The 15,426-nt window shown below is 42.4% G+C and overlaps 3 protein-coding genes across 4 annotated transcripts; 1 reads left to right on the top strand and 2 right to left on the bottom strand.

Moving 5' to 3' along the window:
- Nucleotides 1–425: 425 nt before the first annotated feature.
- Nucleotides 426–1,950, bottom strand: tsen15 (TSEN15 tRNA splicing endonuclease subunit). 2 transcript variants are annotated; one of them, XM_029525490.1, is made up of 4 exons: nt 1,786–1,950; nt 1,628–1,709; nt 1,183–1,318; nt 426–1,091 (listed from the first exon to the last, which is right to left on the bottom strand). In XM_029525490.1, the coding sequence occupies exons 1-4, from the start codon at nt 1,891–1,893 to the stop codon at nt 920–922; spliced, it is 498 nt and encodes a 165-aa protein (XP_029381350.1). In that variant the 5' UTR covers nt 1,894–1,950; the 3' UTR covers nt 426–919. The 2 variants fall into 2 exon arrangements, with proteins under 2 accessions (XP_029381350.1, XP_029381351.1); XM_029525491.1 differs by having other exon boundaries at nt 1,628–1,700.
- A 462-nt stretch (nt 1,951–2,412) lies between these two features.
- Nucleotides 2,413–8,114, top strand: LOC115057571 (procollagen galactosyltransferase 2-like). Its single transcript, XM_029524729.1, has 12 exons — nt 2,413–2,642; nt 2,878–2,988; nt 3,152–3,269; nt 3,386–3,520; nt 3,619–3,823; nt 4,808–4,939; nt 5,304–5,368; nt 5,444–5,550; nt 7,009–7,141; nt 7,268–7,395; nt 7,503–7,709; nt 7,829–8,114. The coding sequence occupies exons 1-12, from the start codon at nt 2,413–2,415 to the stop codon at nt 8,112–8,114; spliced, it is 1,857 nt and encodes a 618-aa protein (XP_029380589.1).
- A 2,621-nt stretch (nt 8,115–10,735) lies between these two features.
- Nucleotides 10,736–15,419, bottom strand: LOC115057993 (Krueppel-like factor 9). The gene is made up of 2 exons (XM_029525278.1): nt 14,602–15,419; nt 10,736–13,172 (listed from the first exon to the last, which is right to left on the bottom strand). The coding sequence occupies exons 1-2, from the start codon at nt 15,110–15,112 to the stop codon at nt 12,931–12,933; spliced, it is 753 nt and encodes a 250-aa protein (XP_029381138.1). The 5' UTR covers nt 15,113–15,419; the 3' UTR covers nt 10,736–12,930.
- Between the last annotated feature and the right edge of the window lie 7 nt (nt 15,420–15,426).

The raw sequence follows: 15,426 nt of genomic DNA, 5'->3' as shown, positions 1-15,426 counted from the left end.
AAAGATTGGCGGACATTGGATTGGAGCCAGTTGGTCGCACTAGCTGATATATAGCAGACTTGTATAGAGATTACTTTACAAGTGTGTTTGTTCATTCAGTAAAAACACTTTTCAGTAAGATGTCATGTGACTATGGTTATTAATACGGGTTCAGTTTGTCTACCCTAAAATATCAAGTTTATTATCCAACATTAGTATGTGACAGAAATTAGTTGACTAAGCTATATAAAATTAGCAAATTCATAACTATGTATATTTATATTTATGAAGTCATTCATTTGTCCCTTGTTGCCATTTTCTGCAAAAGCTTAACTCCAGTTAAACTCACGTTGTGACTTGTATTTGTAGCAGATTAGATTTCTTTATTTACTGTAAATATGATTGTCATAGGTGATAAAATATCCTTTCAAATTTAAATACTCCTGTTTTTAATGAGAAAGCACTAATATGATTAAGAGCCAAGTACATTAAATCAAAGTCACTGTGTTTGGCAATTATAATAAGTCCCTTAATAACAATCTGAGAATCATCATCAAAAATGTTAAGTAATACACTGTCTCTTGATAACAGTCCATTTAACATATCTGATCTGAAATGTTTTGTAAATGGACGCAGATCATGCGGTGCCATGCAGGAGGAATGATGTAGACCTGGTTGAGCTGAAAGAGCAGCTGTTCGCTGTACTTTACACAACAAACCTCACAAACACATCAGCCAGGAGCAGCAAGACAAATCTCAGCCATTAGCTGAGTCAGGAAAGGATGTTTTGAGGATCACCGGACTTCAGTGGCTGGATGAAGCCGGTTGTTTCGCAGTGAGGGAAACACAGACCTGATGGCCACCTGGAGGGGCAGTCTGGAAGCTTCCCCTCCTTCCATGTTAGGAGCCTGACTTCTGAGGGTTATCTTCTCCCACCACCTCAGCGCTGCTGCCGTCTCTTCCTGTGCTGCCGTCGCCCCACGTCCTGGAAGGGACCTACAGGAGGGTCGGGTGTCACCAGGCCATCAGTCATTCTCTGGTAGACCAGGGTGGAGTCAGAGGCCACAGCACACAGCAGCATGGGAAAGCCTCTGTCCAGCACCTGTCGTATGCTGCACGGCAGAGAACAGGGCTGCAATGAAACGCTGTGAAAAAAAGAGTACAGGACGCTTGATGGTGAAAGCTGACCAACGGTCTTGTCACCTTTTGTGGCACAGGGAGCGGTGAACGGGGAGAGGAAGGACAGTCTGGATGGGTGCTCCTTCCTTCTCCCTTCCTTCCAACAAAACTAACTCCAGCTCATGACTCTTGACACAGGAAACTTCCTTCCACTGACGAACTGTGGAGAACAAGAACAAGCTAGATGAAGTTGGTGAAATTTACAAAGTGTAACCTTTAGCAGGATGAGGATGCAGGTGGAGCTATACAAAAACAAACCAAAAAAATCTGATTAGTAGTGTCTAAACATAGATATACAAAAAAATAATGTGACTCTAATGACCCACACAACCAAATATCAACAAGATCACAATCAGAAATACTTTATTAACCCCCGGAGGGAAATTCTGTTGTCTGCTAGTTCATCCTCTACCATTTAAGGAAGTTGTAAATCTGATTGCTCACAAACAGACTGTCTTTACAAACCCACCTTCAGTCAGATCCATGTAGACCAGGAAAGCTGCATGGACCTGGGCGCTGTCCTGGACCTCCAGATCCTTCATCTGACGGTACTAAGAGAAAGGGAACAGCAGGTTAGTGCCCGATCAGAGCCGGTCCCTGAACGCAGCACAGTGGAGGGCGGCTCACCGCTGGATGCTGCAGGATCCACCTCTGAGTCTCCGGAGCCGCCGTCCGGTCAGACGCTTCAGACATGCTCACTTCTGGACGTTCCTCCGGGTGGAGGGCCGGCTCCATGACCTCGGTCTAAGGCCGGGGTCCACTGCTGCTGTCGCAGCATGTGTGTAACGTGCTTTCACGGTTTTATTTGCCGGCGTGTTACAGTGAAAGTCGCCCGGGTCGAAAACAATCTCTTGTGTTCCGCGCAGGCTGCCGGCAGCTGCTGCCTTTCAGCCCGAACTGAGGGCGGAAAGCAACACCTCAAGGTAAACATCCATAGCCCATCCATCCTGCGTTTAATGATCCTATTCCTCAGAAATAGAAATGCAGTTATAATGAATCACTTATAAATACACGGAACACTTCATCTTTAACAGTACTGAAAACTGTAAAAGACAGCCATTTCAACTTTTTTATGAACTCTACTAATGACAGGAAGCACACGTGGAATGACAGAGAGACACTAAATGAACCTGTTGGTGTGATTGGTTAGTCTGGCCCAAAGTGTGTGTGTTCTCATATGCATGTGAGCCAGTCTGTCTCTCTCAGTTGTGCTGGTCTGAGGCTGCAGAGACATCAAGGCAACCGGCTGGAAATATGTCTCTTGGACGCACGGGGATCAGATTATTCACTGTGATTTTAGTGGGGAAGCTTTTCCTGCAGACCAGGACGGAGGAGTCGCCATCCGACCATCTCCACCAGGCAGAGTCTCTGCTCAAACCCACAGTGCTGATCTCCGTCCTGGCCCGTAATTCCCAGCACAGCCTCCCTTACTTCTTGGGATGCATCGACAGACTGGAATATCCGAAGGACCGAATTGCCATCTGGTAAAGTTACAATCGTCCATTGCATTGCTGAGTTAATTGAAACAGTACGAAGGGACTAATAAAGTATTATCTTATCTTATCTTAAAAAGTGAGAATCCTCTTTGTTGACAGTGTCTAATGAAAATATTCTAATTTGTTTGAAAGTATTAATTTGGCAAAAAGGGAATGGCAAGAAAGAAAGAAACAAAGCAATACATTACACTGGATTTATACACGTATATTTTTGTGATCTCAGGGCAGCAACCGACCACAATGTGGACAACAGCACCGCAATGCTTGAAGAATGGCTGAGAGGAGTCCAGCACCTGTACCACTCTGTGGAGTGGAGACCCTCTGAACAACCAAGGTGAATCACTACAAAATAAAATGTGTCAGGCAAATCCACTCATGATCCACAGTCCTGATGGGGTTTATCTATTGATTTAATGGAGTGGAAGTGAAGTGATATTCTGCTTTTGACACATCATCAGTCCAGTTGTCACTTTTATTCTTCCCTCTCTTTCTCTCAGCTCTTATGCGGATGAGAGGAGTCCAAAACACTGGTCTGACTCTCGCTTCACCTACGTGATGAAGTTAAGGCAGGCAGCCCTAAGAGCTGCCAGACGCCTTTGGACTGACTACATATTGGTGAGATAGTAAAAATCCCCAAGACACAAAGGATCTGGTTGCTCTCAGTCACAGTATTTGGTATTTGGTGTCACCACTCTTGTCTAAAGTATTAATGCTATTTCTTAAACACGCAGTTTGTGGACAGTGACAACTTGTTGACAAACCGCCATGTGCTGTCTGACATGATAGCGGAGAATCTGACCCTTGTGGCACCCATGTTGGAATCAAAAAGTCTTTATTCCAACTTCTGGTGTGGAATCACTCCTCAGGTACAGTTTGTTAAAAGCCAAAACAGGCTATGCAAACATGGGAATTCAAAAAGCAGGCTTGATTATTGTTTAAAATGTCAACGTAAAAACCTACGCAGGGCTACTACAGAAGAACTCCAGAGTATATTCCCATCCGGAAGTGGAAGCGGCAGGGCTGCTTTGCAGTTCCTATGGTGCACTCCACCTTCCTGCTGGACCTGAGGCGCAGAGCCAGCCAGGAGTTGGCCTTCCACCCTCCTCACCCCGATTACCCCTATCATCTCGACGACATCATGGCCTTCGCTTTCTCTGCAAGACAGGCAGGTCAGACTTTGTGACCTTAAAATGTCTTTTAAGGTTCAGCTCACTGGATTCTTTTCCTGTATGGTTTTGTTTAAGGGTTCGCAGTCATTAGTAGCAACCAATGGATTTAGGATTGTGATACATACAATTCATGTCAGGCAGAAAGATTTCTGTAGAGAAGGAAAAGTTACTGAACTGGATGTGAATCATTTGGAATGGTAAAGAGTAAAATCAATCTGACATTTCAAAGGTAACCACAGTATGTGTCAAACGTCTCACATCTGATGTCAGTCAGACACAAACCAGATTGTGACCTGTGCGGGCATCATTTTTCACGTTTTCTTTCAATATGATGAAACAATGTTCAGTATAGAACTTACACAACTATGTGTAATATATAATAATACATCATTTAGTTTGAAGTGTGTGAAGTAATTCACTTTCTAATATGTATGTTGTAATATGTAATTTGTAACTAATAGAATCTTTTTCATTAGACATTACGACATTCTAAACTTTTTGTTTGGCAATATGAGTCTGGTAAACATGTTCATCACTGATCTCCTTAATAATAGAATCATGTCACTTTACAGCATGCAGACCAGACTGTGCACTTTCATATTGGACCTCATGAGAGAGGTTTTCAAACTTTGTCTCATCAAGGATCATTAAAGTGACACACAATAGGCCACATAAAAAAAATAAAATAAACGATAAAAAATAATCTTTGATATTTTATAAGATTGCTTGTAACCCATGTCCAAAGTAGTCATACATTCTGTCATTGTTACTTATAGAAACACAATGACAAGGAATTATATTGACAATGTTGCTGGGGCTTGGCAGAGCGCCCCCTCAAGGACCTCTGGGGGTCACTGGACCCCAGTTTGAGAACCACTGCCTAATGAGATGGTTAGTGGGGAAATTTACTGCCACTACATTTCAAATGATGATCACACGATTTTTGTCCTGAGACCTGATTTTCTCTTGTCCTGTCCACCGCAGGGGTCCAGATGTATGTGTGCAACAGAGACCATTACGGATATTTACCAGTCCCCCTCAAGCAAGACCAAACAGTGGAGGAGGAAGAGGAGAGTTTTAGCCACACACTGACAGAGGCACTCAGTGAGCATCAACAGGAGGAGTTTACATTTCTCAATCTTCAGTCCTTGTATGTGTCTGTGTTAGAGAGAGAGAGAGAGAGAGAGAGAGAGAGAGAGAGAGAGAGAGAGAGAGAGAGAGAGAGAGAGAGAGAGAGAGAGAGAGAGAGAGAGAGAGAGACTAGGTCAGCATTGCTCTCACTGTCCTGACACATGTCTCAGTGCTCTGTGAAAGCTCACTGCTTCTCATTTCACCTTCTTTTCACCTTTGATAATTTCGCAAGTTCAGTTTTGAACCGATCTAAGAAATCCCCTTGAAACCCAACATATTCTTTAGAAAAGCGCAAACCTACTAAATATTGATGTGAAATGTGTGTGAACCTTCCTTCCAGTTGACTACGCCATGGAGCCTTCGCAGTATGTTCACCTTATTCCTAAAGAATCAGGGAAGATGGGCTTTGATGAGGTGCACACGCATTTTTAAAATATCTTCCACTTGCACAGTACAGTCTCAGTGAACAGTCCCATTATTCTGCTCCAGGTCTTTCTGATCAATCTGAAGCGCCGCACTAACCGGCGGGAGAGGATGTTACGTTCTCTGGCCGTCCTTGGTATCAATACCGTGTTGACAGAGGCCGTGGATGGCAAGTATGACATACTGGAAACCTTGTCATTATGCTGTAGAGGAGGCAGTGTCCTGAACTAGGTGTTAACACAATATAGAGATGCTATTAGGACTCAGAACAGAGGAACCCAAAAGCATGAACACAGAGACAGTAGTGAGTCCGACAGGCAGATAATGCAGACAAAATCCAGAGGGCTAGGCAGGCGCTTCAGACCGGAGAGACAGGCAGGAGTCAGGAAACCAGGTGGGCAGGCAGACCAGGCAGAATCTCTAAGACCAGGTAGACCGGCAAGGTTCAGGCAGGCAGGCGGGCGGGCGGGCGGGCGGGCGGGCGGATGGATGGATGGATGGATGGATGGATGGATGGATGGATGGATGGATGGATGGACTGCTAGGCAAGAAAAAACACACTAGACAATCTGGCAGAGGGCACAGGAAAATGGGCCGGTATATGTATAGGAAGACTGATGGGGGATGAGCCGCAGGTGAGGAGATGGGCGGGGCAAACCAGGTGCAGGGAATGAAGGTGATTTTCAGGCAGGTGGGTGTGGCAGGAGAAGGTGATCACTCAGATGTCACTGTGACAGATCCTATAAGTAAAAGTGGGAGTCGAGTGTAAAATAAAATGTAGCGCTGTAAATGTGTTGCTCTCCATATCTTACATATCATAATTGCCTCATATTCTCATTGATAGATAAGTTATCAAATAGGAGCTTATGTCTATAAATAAGTAATGAGTATTGTGTATTGTGTCTGAGAAGCAGGTATAGCTGATTCCATCTACATTTGGACAGTTTTATTGTATAAAATAACGGCATGTTTTGTTTCTTGTAATACATTTAACGTTAAAGTAAGTGGGGACCGGTAGTGAGCTTTAATTAAATACATGTTTGTGGCAACCTATTTGAACTATTTCCATTTCATGCTTTAACCTTCAACATTTTAATTTGGTAGAAAACTACAACTCTAAAATATCCTGTAAAGTAGGTTAAAATAACTCAACTGTACTATGCTTTTTGCACATTAATGCATATGTAATACAATTAAGTAACATAATGTATACAAACAAGCTGGATGAGGCTTAAAAAAACAGTACTTTTACTTTTATATTTATGCTTGTTTTTGTACAGAAAAATGAACTGCAGGACTGTTAGTTTTTGTAAGTAACTACAGACATATCCCACATCTGATATGACTATAGCAGAGTGGTTACATTTAGAAAGAAACACTGAAATAGAATTGCCAAATTAAAGAAGGTGATATTAAGAAATTAAAATGCACTTATTTAGGTAGTTGTTGTGATGATTCTACATGATCACACATCATGATCAGATTGTCAAACGCTTTAATGAGTCAGCTAACTTTACCTTCATGATATAGGAATTGATGGTGGAAATGAGAAACAAGGCTCTTGTGTGAGGGAACATTTGTCATGTCTTAAACTGGCAAACAGGAAACATGTGTGCTTATGTTGTCCCCAGGGCACTGAACTCCTCTCAGCTGCAGGCCATGGGCATAGATATGCTGCCTGGGTATAAAGACCCGTATTCAGAGCGTGTGCTGACTCGAGGGGAGATCGGCTGCTTCCTCAGCCACTACAACATCTGGAAGAAGGTATACGTTTAGAATCGTGCAGCTCAATTCACTGACTATGAACGTTTCGTTGAGATTTGTGTTTATGTGGCAGTTGGACATTGTATAAGTGGAGGCCCTTCATGACTGTTGTGTGTCGCCCCCCAGGTGGTGCAGCAGGAACTGCAGCAGGTGCTTGTGCTGGAGGATGATGTGAGGTTTGAGCCCAGATTTCTCAGCAGACTAGTGGCCATTATGGACAACGTGATGAGGGCGGACCTTGACTGGGATCTGATGTAAGTGAATTTCTGAAAATGTCCGAGTGAAGTCCTTTCATATTACGGTTATTCTTGAAAAAGGGATTTATGTTCAACACCTCACTCGCTGATGTGTCTCCCTGGAGTTATGTGGGTCGTAAGCGGCTGCAGGTGAAGGAGCCTGAGCTCTGGGTGAAGGGGGTCAGTAACCTCGTGCACCCAGGTTACTCCTACTGGACCTTGGGTTATGTGCTGTCCCTGCAGGGGGCCAAGAAGCTCCTCCACGCAAAACCCCTGAACAAAATGCTGCCTGTGGATGAGTTCCTACCAATCATGTTTAACCAGCACCCCAAGTGAGCCTCATCCACTGATTCTGCACTTACAACCTTTCATTACCAGACTATTTTGTGTTCAGTCTAAAGTGAAGTGAAACTGCCATGTTCATTTTTTCACACCTCCTCCTCCTCCTCAGAGATGAGTACATGCAGTATTTTCCGCAGAGGGACCTGAGAGCATTTTCAGTTGAGCCTCTGTTGCTCTTCCCCACACACTATACGGGTGAGCCCGGCTATTTCAGCGACACAGAGACATCCACCATCTGGGACGACGAGGCAGTGGAAACAGACTGGGACAGGGACGGGGCCAAACGCCGGCATGAGCAGGAAACTGAGGAACTTGGGTTTAGAGCTGTGGCTCCTCATTCTGTTCATCATCGTGTGCCCGACGTCGCTGCCAGCGGATACAGAGATGAACTCTAATAAAGATATAATGCACGCGCTCATTAGTTTACAACTTGGGGGCAACCTCTGTGAAATGTGTAGTGTTCATGGGAAGAAACACTGTACAGTTGCAGCTTCTCCAGGTGTTAATTTGACTGAAAACATAAAACTGAAACAGACACATTTCAGGGCCTCAGCTTCACAAGACTACTTTTGATATACAAAACATTAAGACAGTGTGTATGTCTTTGTGAGTTTTTTATTGTATTTGTATAAAATCTATAGGAGAGTATGGTAAACCAAATGATCACAACACAACAAAAAAGCATCTTTGTTTTGATACAGCTTGGGGTTGCTTTGCGAAAATTTGACAAAACTATAATTTTCTGGTATGTGATAATAAATGGAAATGTCATGAATATTGAAAATGTCTCATTAGAATGTGATTACTGAGTATTGAGCAGTTTAGCTATGGTGCTGGCAACACAAAACTATATCACAAGTGCACCCACCATTTTGTTCAAGTCAGGCAAAAGAGCAGAAGAAGCTACTAATGCAGGCCAACCCAAGATGGAGACTTGAATCACTCAGTCTGGTCCCGCCACTCCCATCAACACTCAAGTTAGCATTCAGATACAGACGCAGCCTCAGGAGCATCACCTCCGCGAACATATTCATTTTGCTTTGGACTGCAACTCCTGATTGATAATCAGCCAAGCACCTCAGTAAAGCTTTGATTTTATGTAGCCCGATACTTGTAGCGCAACTTTTGACCAGAAACAAAAAGACAAAGACAAAAATCAACTTAAGAATATTTATTAAAAAAAAAAAAAAAAAAAAAACCCCAAAACAAAACACTGGTGTTTTCATGTCAAGCAAACAATGGAACTATTTAATATTAGTACTGTTCCATATCGCAAAGTGAGTTATGAAAAGAATAATTAAACCACACAAATGATACGTTTTGTAATAAATTAATCAGCATAACAAAAGAAATTAAACATGCTTGTACTTCGGTGTTGCACAGGAAATATGGAAACTCCAATGCTCAAAATTTAAGACACCTGAGAATATAAATATCAAAACAGCTTGTTGCAGCAATTATTTAGTTCCACAGTTCCTCCTATTCACCTTAACTAAAGCTTTGATAAGAGGATATTAAAAAATTACATTAATGTAAAAATTAGGCATCAATTTAAAAAACATCAATTCCTGTACAATGTGCATATCTGAATTAGTGTGGTGACAAGAGAAATTATCGCTTTTTTCCTCAGCAAGGCAGCGCAGCAAAAATGAAAGCAAAGTGGATAATGCTCAACTGTCATCAAGCCACATTCAGTGATATGAACAAATAGATTTGGACTGAGCTCTTTCAATCAATATCTGCAGTGAAGCGACTGTCTACAGGTACTTTTACATTTGAAGTATGCCTCTCCCTGCAGTGGGCTTTTCCCCCTTGGTAACTAAAACAGTTGCTAAGCTTTAATAACAGGGACTGTTGGTTCAGGATTTATCCAGTAGACTCATATACCACTGTCTAACAACAGAAGTTCACTGAGGCAGGGAGAAAGAAATTCTGTTGCTACAAAGGTAGTAGTGATGTTGCATATACAGACAATAGAAGGTCAACGCTACACAAGAGACCATTTAGCCAATAAAGACAGAAACCAAAGGCTCAATGGCTTTATAGGAATTTCTGAAAGACAGGTTGGATGGACACTGTACAGACCGCAAAAGAAAGAAAAAAAATCTGTGAGGTATGTTCTTTTTGTGATATAGCTTTGAGACCCGGACAGAGTCGAAGTGAAAAGAAACTTTCATCTGCAGGAAGAGATGGAAGGATATATTTCCATTTGACGTTGTAGAAAACAGTTGTGTGTTCCTTTGATTAACAGTCCATGTGTTCGAGGTTACTGCCAGCAGAAACCAAAAACGTTCAACAGATTGAACCTCTGAGAAAATGTGTACAAAATCCCAAAGCATTGCATTCGACATAACGTGTACAGCTCCTGTTAAAATGAACAGATAACAATGAAATGGGACATCAAAGACGGTTTGACAAGCGACTGAGGAAGACATGAGGATGTTCTCTTTGATCTTAGTGTGGAGGAGAAAGACCTGGGAGCAAAGCATAATGTAGGTCCCATCTAGATTAATAGAATTCAATTTCAAAACTCAAATTTAACAAATTCCACAACAACAAAGGGCCTGGATGACTAAACACTACAACAAAGAAAAATAAAAACAGCTACCCATTTTTTTTTCACGCTTTCCAAAGCACTTGGACAAAAAGGCAGTTTTATAAACCATTGGTTATTAACACATTAGCAAAGATCCACAGTGCTTTCTTGTAGAAGCATAGTTACAGTGTAAGCCATTACACTATTCAGCCAAATACACCTGTAAGAAAAAGTGCCTTATTGCATATCGAGTATCTGTAATGAACCCAGAGGAGGGCATATATACCTATATAATGACTCAACTGTAAACATGGTGCAAAGTAGTTATGACATGATTTAAGGCTTTCAGAATTTCCTGAAGAATTGTTGTTCACTGAGATAGAGGCATATGTACATGAGTTGGACAATGTGGAAACATTAAAAAAGAAAAAAGATTCTACCCCCTAGAATCAGACCTGGGCCCTACACGAACTCAAATAGGTTACAAATATCTACCGTTTTTTTTTTTTTTTTTTTTTTATATGCATGAGGATTTCTTCATTGTTTTGGTAAGATGTCAATATTTAAATTCCCATTTGCGCAACTGTAATTAAAGAGGTTTAGCCTCATTTGTTTTTTGTTTTGCCAGCATAGCACACTATCTTTACAGCAGTGGTCATTTTAAATGAATCAAATGCAAAAGTAAGGTCATAAATGGCATCTCCCATTTTGTGTCTGCCTCCAAATATTATGCGTGTTCAATGGCGCAGCTGCATAGAGAGGAGCCAACATTGATAAGCTTATCAGTTATACCTGTGCTTCTGCTGCTTTGACAAGTTAAAACATCCTCCACTATAAAGGCCTACTGGTATTAAATGGGAACACACTGAACATGTTCAAACTACTTTTAGTATATTTCATACCAATTTGGATTCATCACACAAATAGTTATAATAGGAACATTTTTTTCCCCAATGCTAGTTAAAACCTCTGATCATTACCAACTGAATCGCAACCCGTGTAAAGAAAAAAATCCGGCATACTCAACCCTGAAAAACATGTTCTGCTGCCCAGCTTCACACCCCTGATGAGTGAGGTGAACACTTTCACTTTAAAGGCAGCAGACTGAAAAACATAAAATAAAAATATCAACCTCAACTCACTTCTGTCTGTTAATATAAATTGGAAAAAACAAAAAAATTTATACACTCACGGGCAATGCCATCCTATCAATTGTATACTGTTACCCCTAATATAAGGACTACAATTCATCACATGTTAAATTTGCTGCTAGTAGCTTTATCATATTTCTACATTAAAAGCTTAAAGCTTATATACATTTGCATCAGTATTAGACATAATACTACTGTGTATTATGTATCAGCAATTCATTAATGATAACCGATCAAGACTCAAAGATGGCGTGCAAACTGCTTTTCTACCGTTAAGTTTGATCCACTTTCAGGAAAATTTATATTTCATCTATTGTTAAATTTAATATACACAGACAAATAGACTCACCACCTCAATGATGGTTACCAATGCAATAAAATAAAATAAAGGAATGTGTCACCACTAAAACTTTGAATATGGACTCAGCAAATATAAAAAACAAAACAAAAAAACAAAAAAAGCTAAGAAGCCTCTAGTCAATTGCCTTTCTACTTAACATCACAATTTTGTGCTACTCATGGTAAATAAATGGTACGGAGGAGCACAACAATGATTAGCAAATTAACCACAACAGAGTAGTTTTGGCTGATGATGAATGTGCAGATTTGTACAGAAAGAGTGAAAAATCCCTGCATTTTGTGAAAGTGTTTCAGTTTTTAAAAATGAGGTTAAGGTTGGGTTTTTTGACCAATGAAATCTGCTTGATGATTCCAACTCTTTTTGATCACATCTATTTTCACAAAGTTTTGACTGATAAACATTTCTTTTATTTATCATTGAAAAGAAAGAATACAATCTCTGATGTGCCAGAGGTTTGATGATTTGTCCATGTACTTTAAGAGGGATTATAGCCAAATAATGCCACGTTGCATTTAGCACAACTTTATGGCGTAACTGTTTAACATATTTAATGTTTTCATAAGTCTGAGAGAGCACCCTGTCCGATATGTAATAACTAGAAAGAACATTACAATGTTCAGCATTCTTATACAATTTGTAGTAAAAATGCCATTAGATAAATGTTCTCCCTTGCATGTATTTATTTTCATACACCGATTACATTTCATTGTCTTTTGGGAAGCATAGCATTGTTGAAAGCAAGCTCCATTCTAATGTGTTGCAAACATCATACACGTGCTGTGATGCACGTGTAAAGTGTGATGTAAATGGAAGGGCTGAAAGTCCAGACTTTGCTGTCAGAATACAATGAGTGGAATCAAAAAGCACATTCCTTAACAATTCCCCAGTTCATAAAAGCTGAGATGTTGTCTATACCCAACCCTGGCTATGTTGAGTAAATGGATAGTGGTAATATGACTCATCAATGTGGATGGAGAGATTAAACTCCTCCTCACATCCAGCTTGACGTGTTCACCTGCAAATGTGTGAATGTGCACATTTTAGTACAACACAGTACTCAGTCCAAATCAGTGGATCTGATTGTAGCTGGTTAACTTGAACCACCGTGATCCTCTGTGCTCCTGCTGACCCAAGTACACAGGAAACCCCAATCCCACACCATCCTAATGGTGCATAGCTGGGCTGAAAGCAGAGGGGCCCTTGTTGCGTCCCAACATGGAGGGTTGGAAGTCAGGATGACGGCGGGCGTGCTTGATCAGGTGGTCACTGCGCATGAAGCGTTTGTCGCACAGTGGGCATAGGAAACGCTTTTCTCCTGTGTGGGTGCGGGTGTGGCGTGCGAGCTCATCAGAGCGGGCGAATTTCTTCTCACAGTCAGGCCAGGTGCATGGGAATGGCCTCTCGCCTGCAGCATGGAGAATAAAGAGAGCAGGGATAACCATTACACACATTCTTCCTAATCAATTATAATGCAATGTTGAGTGAGTCACCAGGCTTTTGCCTGAAGTATACAACAATTTGTGTAATGACTATATCACTAAAAACATGGGTATAAAGTCCAAGATGGTGTCCCCAGGCCCAAATTATTCAATTTACTCCCACACCACAGAAAAACCCTTTACACTTATAGTGATGGCAGGACATGGTATTTAACTCCCCCCCTAATATGTGCCTGCATCCCAAGAGTCACGTTTAAGTCCCATTAAGTACCAAGACTGACATAAGTCTGCAGTAATTTCTTTCATTGTCGGTGACGTAGATATAGGTTTAATTTCTGCATGGTTAAATACATGAAAAAAAAAGTTTTTTGGATTAAGACTCCACAGATTATTCTTCCTTAAATTGTAATACCCTTAATCTCTTTCAGGCAAAATGAGTCAAACCACGATCACAGTAGGATGCTAGGTGCCGGTTTCAAGCCAGGCCACGTTGTTGTTATAGGACTCTGAGGGCGTTTCCAGCAGTCCCCTTAAGCCGTTTCCTGTACATAATCCTTTTGCGCCTGCTCAGTGACCTCAACACACCAATTCCCCTCTTTTTGCGCAAAAAGAACAAAAGAAAAACAAATACGCAACGCATAGTTTCCTCCTTTCCCACAGAGCCCCGCCATCACACTGACGGGTAGGCTTTCTCCAACATGACGCCAACCCAAGTCTGAGATCTGGAAGTTATAAGACGGATTGTTAGGTGAACCGAAACTAAATACTGAGCCGTCTTTAGTCAGCGCCCCCAGAATAAGGAAAAGCAGCGGACTGCCGACACAGCAGTGGCACTTCCACAGTCGGACGCGCCTCCCTCCACAGTTCTCCGGTGGGGTAGTAATCATAAAAAATAACGTCGGCATGGCCGATAAAGTCGATATATAGTTGCCTCCCACGAAGAGAAATTTAAGAGCCAAACATCAGGCACTTGCTGCTGCCATCAACAGGAGAGACAGTGTCAGACAGTGAACTCCCTGCCCTCGACGTTAAGGTTTCGTCTTACGTTCATTTCATATGCAAATTCGGTCTGGAGGAAGACCTTCGTCACCGGTTTTAACGTCCAGCCCAGTTCTTTTGTTAGTTTACTTCTTTGTCAGACTCAAAAGGGGAGTTTTTGTCCTTCCCTCTTTGTTTGGCCACGTTATTTAACCTAGTCGGGCTAAATGGGGGAAAAAGACGCAAGCACCATGTTGTTCTTAACTAATCCCATTGTGTCCAAAGGAGTTTCCCGTATTATTAGATATAATGGCCACAACAACATGTCACCGACTAAGCACAAGTTGAAGACAAACTTTATGCTGAGCGATCAGCGTGTGAACTGTTCGTGTAACCGAAGTGTTGTTGTGTCCGTACCTGTGTGTGTCCGGATGTGTGCCTTCAGGTGGGACGATTTCCCGTAAACTCTGTCGCATCCGTCAAAAGTGCACTGATGTCGCTTCACCGGAGACCGCGGGGCCCCCACGCCTCCTCCTCCTCCTCCCCCCCTCGGCTGCTGCTGCTGCTGTCCGGGGACCGGGGTGGCGGAGGGGGTCATGGTAGGAGTGGTTGGGTCGGACAACGTGGTGTAACCGCTCTCCCCACCACATGATGAGTTGCTGCTCTCCGAGTAGGTCGACATGGGGCGGAACTTACCGTGCAGGTCGGTGAGGATACCGGCCACCGCCATCATGTTCGCCCCCTCCAGCCTCAGAGTCTCCCGCACTTCCCTGTCCTCTCTCGACCCGTCGGGCTCCACGGGGAGCAGGCCCACCGTGGCCGGCTGGCTGGCGGGGACGACCGGGGTGGGTCTATGCAGCACAGGACCGCTAGATATCGACACCAGACACTCGGCAGCGAAATAATCAGACGAGGCAGTCAGCGACATCGTTATCTGATCTGCTTTGTTCGCTTTAGTAAAAAAAAAATAAATAAATAAATAAAAATAAACAACAAAAAAAAAAAAAAAAAAAAAAAGAATCCGCCAGGAGGGGCTAACGGTAGTCTGATCCCGACCTCGTTTTCATCAAACTCGACGAACTAACCGCTCCCAGCCGAGCCCTGAAACCGCCATACAGCGTGTCAGTGGTTCGGAAATAACTAAAGAAGTCGAAGAAAAGGCACAAAAAAGAAGAATAATGTGCTAAAACCGTGCCAATATCTCCGGCCCAGCATGCGTGACCCTCTCCGGCTGACGGCTCA

The sequence above is a fragment of the Echeneis naucrates genome, chromosome 17 (assembly GCF_900963305.1).
Source record: "Echeneis naucrates chromosome 17, fEcheNa1.1, whole genome shotgun sequence".
Taxonomy (NCBI): domain Eukaryota; kingdom Metazoa; phylum Chordata; class Actinopteri; order Carangiformes; family Echeneidae; genus Echeneis; species Echeneis naucrates.
Note: the sequence above shows the minus strand (reverse complement) of the source record. Positions and strands in the feature narration are given on the sequence as shown.

Excerpts from the sequence above, each read along its gene's own strand:
- tsen15 (XM_029525490.1), bottom strand. The coding sequence starts at position 1,893 with ATGGAGCCGGCCCTCCACCCGGAGGAACGTCCAGAAGTGAGCATGTCT. Across the intron at positions 1,710-1,785 it reads GGATCCTGCAGCATCCAGCG|TACCGTCAGATGAAGGATCT; the intron begins GTGAGCCGCCCT and ends CCTTTCTCTTAG. Across the intron at positions 1,319-1,627 it reads CTACATGGATCTGACTGAAG|TTCGTCAGTGGAAGGAAGTT; the intron begins GTGGGTTTGTAA and ends TGTTCTCCACAG.
- LOC115057571 (XM_029524729.1), top strand. The coding sequence starts at position 2,413 with ATGTCTCTTGGACGCACGGGGATCAGATTATTCACTGTGATTTTAGTG. Across the intron at positions 3,270-3,385 it reads TTTGGACTGACTACATATTG|TTTGTGGACAGTGACAACTT; the intron begins GTGAGATAGTAA and ends TTAAACACGCAG. Across the intron at positions 5,551-7,008 it reads ACAGAGGCCGTGGATGGCAA|GGCACTGAACTCCTCTCAGC; the intron begins GTATGACATACT and ends TGTTGTCCCCAG.
- LOC115057993 (XM_029525278.1), bottom strand. The coding sequence starts at position 15,112 with ATGTCGCTGACTGCCTCGTCTGATTATTTCGCTGCCGAGTGTCTGGTG. Across the intron at positions 13,173-14,601 it reads ACACATCCGGACACACACAG|GCGAGAGGCCATTCCCATGC; the intron begins GTACGGACACAA and ends TCCATGCTGCAG.